The 3780-nt window shown below is 70.7% G+C and overlaps 1 protein-coding gene across 1 annotated transcript; it reads left to right on the top strand.

The window, feature by feature from the left end:
• Window positions 1–377: 377 nt before the first annotated feature.
• Window positions 378–2654, top strand: MNEG_8725 (hypothetical protein; the record flags this gene model as incomplete). Its single annotated transcript, XM_014042805.1, has 6 exons — window positions 378–397; window positions 571–596; window positions 814–882; window positions 1107–1194; window positions 1376–1443; window positions 1834–2654. The coding sequence occupies 6 exons, from the start codon at window positions 378–380 to the stop codon at window positions 2652–2654; spliced, it is 1092 nt and encodes a 363-aa protein (XP_013898259.1).
• Window positions 2655–3780: the final 1126 nt, after the last annotated feature.

Genomic DNA, 3780 nt, shown 5'->3' with positions numbered 1-3780 from the left:
CCGGCGCGCGGGGCGCGGCGGCGCGCGCGGGGGGCGGCGGGGGGACCAGCGGGTCGATCCGAGGGGAGGCACAGACGTGGCTCGTCCTGGAATATGCGGATAAGGGCAGCCTGGCAGACGCGGTGGAAGACGGCATCTTGCACGGCGGCGCGCACGGCCCCGGCTGGGCCCGCGCGGCCCGCGGCAGCGGCGGCCGCGCCAACCCGGACGCGGGGCTCGGCACGGACCAGGGCGGCGGCGGCGGCGCGACGGGCAGCAGCTGGGCGACTGGCAGCAGCCGCCACGCAGGCGGCGGGGGTGGCGGCGGCGCGGGCGCTGCGGCGCTCTCTGTTGACCTGCCGCGCGCGCTGGTGCTGCTGCTCGATGTGGCTCGAGGCATGGCCTACCTCCACGCCAGGTGCGGGCGGCTGTGACGTGGCGGGGCGGGGCTCCGCTCGGGCGGCGCGTGGCATGCCTTACGCCTGTCTGGACGTCGATGAGCGCAGCGCGACCCGATCCAGTCCGGCCCCCGTCCGCTCGACCGCCCTCCGCTCCCGCCCCTTGCGCCTTTCTCCGTGCCGTCCACCGCAGGAATGTGGTGCACGCCGATCTCAAGTGTGAGCCGCCGGATGACATTCGCCCGCGGGCCCGCCGCCGCGCGCAGCCTGTGCCCCCCAGCTGCTCGCATCCCCGCCAGCCGCGGCCGCACACGGCCGTCCTGCCCGCCCCACCATCGGCCCCACCGTATGCGTGCCCTCAAGCCCCCTCCACCCCCGTTCCCCTCCACCAACCTGCCTCCCCACCACGCGCACCATGGCGCCCGCGACACTGCAGGCCAGAACGTGCTGCTGACCAGCGCGCCCTGGGCCCCCTGGGGCGTCAGCGCCAAGATCTCAGACTTTGGTGGGCGGCGCGGATGTGCTTGATGGGAAGAGTCGGACGGAAACGCGACCGATCGGCTGGCCGACTGGCCGGCTGACTGGTTGGATACCGTGTGTTTGTAGGGTGGGTTGAGATGCGCTTGGCTCTGAGTGGGACCGGCGGCTGGTTGGCTGGCCCTGGCAGTCTGGTTGCATCCACCCCTGTACTGCGCCCTGTGCCCTCGCCCTCCTCCGCCCCCACCCCAGGCCTGTCCAAGGCCCTGGGCCTGAACCAGACCCACGTGACCACCCACAGCATGGGCACGGTCACGCACATGCCCCCAGAGCTCTTCAAGTGAGGCCAGCCCTGCGGCCCTGAGGGGCCGACTAGAAGGGGGGGCGCCGGGGCTCGGGGGTGGCTACAGCGGTGCGTCGTGATTTCATCAAACGGTTCCATGCCTGTGCGTGTGTGTGCATGTGTTGGCCCCGCACGCCGTACACCCACCCTAACGTTTCACCATCTGGGTCCACCCCAGGACCGGCCGCATGAGCCCCGCCGGCGACGTGTACGCCTTTGGTGTCCTGGCCTGGGAAGTCCTGACGGGTGAGTGGGCGCCTGCTGCGCCGCTGCCCTAGCAGCACGCGGAGCGAGGGGGAGGGAGGGACGGCCCAGGTCGCCTGCATGCACGAGCGGGCGTGCCGCGGGTGGCGAGGCAGCCGACGTCGAAGTTCTTGTGCCGCGGCCGCATCCACCTTTGGTTGGTGTGCGCGGACAGGCTCGTGCCCGCCTTTTGAGCTGGAGCTTTGGAATGCTTCGAAGCACCGCCTTCCAATTCGACTCCCTTTGCCCTGTGTGCTCGTCCATGCGTACACGCGCTGGCGTGCGCACGTGCACACACACACACACACACACACACACACATACACACACACACACGCACGCACGCACGCTTGCACGCAAACACTCACCACAACCCCCCAACCCCATCCCCAGGCCGCGGTGCGTTCCACGGCCTGCACTATGCGGAGGTGATTGAGCAGGTGGCGCTGCGCGGGGCGCGGCCCCCCATCCCCCCCGGCCTGCCCCCAGAGCTGTCCGCCCTCATGCAGAGCTGCTGGCAGGCAGACCCTGCCAAGAGGCCGGGCTTCGACGCGCTGGTGTCCTGCTTCGAGCTGCTGATACGAGGCTGCGGCCTGGACCCCACGCCCGCCGGCGGCGACGCGGACGGCAGCAGCAGCGGCGTTGGCAGCTTGAGCCGGGGCCTCGGGCGGGGCCGCCGGCGCAGCAGCGACGGCCGCAGCAGCGCCGGCGGCGCGGGCGCCCACAGCGGGTCAACGTCTGTGTTCGGTGGCGAGTCGGCGCGCGAGGGCAGCGGCGCGCACGCGTCGGCGGAGGGACAGGCGCCCGCGGCGTCCCTTGGGCACGTGTCTGGGTCGACAGACGGCCAGCCTGCGGCGCGGCAGCACCGCCGCAGCCCTTCCGATCCGTCTGGCGGCCTGGGGCGCTCTCCTGTGCATCAGCACCAGCAGCACAAGCCAGCAGCAGCCGCGCTGCTACCGCCGCCGCCGCCGCGGCTAGGGAACCCCGCGATGCAGCTGCAGGTGCATCGGCTAATCGGCGGCGGCACAGCCGCGCGCTCGCCGCCGCGTCGGGCGCCGCAAGTCCCGGCGCTCGACGTGGCCGGCGGGCCGCCAGCGGCGGCGGCGGTGAGGGCGGCGCCGGCGCCTGCAGGAGCGCAGTCGGGGCCCCCGGGGGCTGCTGCGAACCCTCAGAGGGAGCTGCTAGAGCAGAACGCTTTCATTCAGGACCTTTGATCGGGCCTGGGATGGCGGCCATGGGCAATTCAGGGCAGAGCCAGGACTTGCGCCTCTCAATTCAGGAGGCTTGCTGGCGGCCGGGCTACCGCTGGCTGCAGGTCAAAGATGGGGGCACTGCGGCGTTGACTGGCGCGTCGGCTGCTGCGATTTGGGCAGGGGTTCCCTCATGATAACGTGGGCGTTGCTTCATCGGTCTCCCGTCGCGCCTGCCTTGTCTTTCTTTGCGTTTTGGGCGCGCCGCCCCGATACGCTGCCCTTTGTTCTTCGCACGGGCCCAAGCGGCATGGGGGGCAGGGCTTCACTGCGGAGGTCTGCTGGTGGGATTGAGCCGCTGCACGGGTCCTCCTCTAGAAGGTCTCCCCTTGCCTGGCTCAGTTCGCCCAGCCCGCGCACCGTCGGTGCGCACTCGCGACCGGCCAAACTCACCCTTTTCCAGAGCGGGCAAAACGGAGCGCCGAGGCTCCGACCTTGCTCCCAGCACTGCCCCCCGCGGCGCTCGCAAGCTGGCAGCGCAGATGGTCTGCGGGCGGGCCCCAGACTGGCTGCCGCGGCGACGGTGGCCCTGTTGGGGCCGGGATTACAGTTGGGTCGGTACGCGCGACTGCGCAGCGCGGAATGTTTGATTTTTAGTCGCCCAAATGACTCACGCTGGTGTGTCTGCTCAGCGCGGGCCTGGGGCGGGTGGAACTCGCACTGAAGCTTGTTGGCGGCAAAAATGCGCAACTTGAGGGTGGTGTGTGTCCCGGGGTCCTTCATACAGGGATCAACGCACTGATCGCATGAATTTTCTCTTGGGGGGAAGATACCCCCCGCCACTGGCTGACCTGACGATCTTGAGGTGCCTGCATTTTGCTGCCCACTCATTCGCACCGCATCACTGCCTACTTCAACACCGCGTGCGCAGCTCGCGCCCTTTTTAGGCTCCGCGGCGCCGCGCGGGGCTGGGCACGCCGCGGGCCGCTCCACGCGCGTGCTTGAGCTGGCTGCACACTCGCACGCATCCAATAGCAGCAGCGGCGCCCCAATGGCGCCGCCTGCCCTTCCCATTCGTCGCCGCCCCGCGCCCGGCCCAGGAGACGAGGGGCGGCTCGTTGATTGCCTGCCTGTGCGTCCCCCCCCCCCC

The sequence above is a fragment of the Monoraphidium neglectum genome (assembly GCF_000611645.1).
Source record: "Monoraphidium neglectum strain SAG 48.87 unplaced genomic scaffold scaffold01690, whole genome shotgun sequence".
Classification (NCBI taxonomy): domain Eukaryota; kingdom Viridiplantae; phylum Chlorophyta; class Chlorophyceae; order Sphaeropleales; family Selenastraceae; genus Monoraphidium; species Monoraphidium neglectum.
The sequence above is the reverse complement of the archived record's forward strand: the minus strand, read 5'-3'. Positions and strand labels throughout refer to the sequence as shown.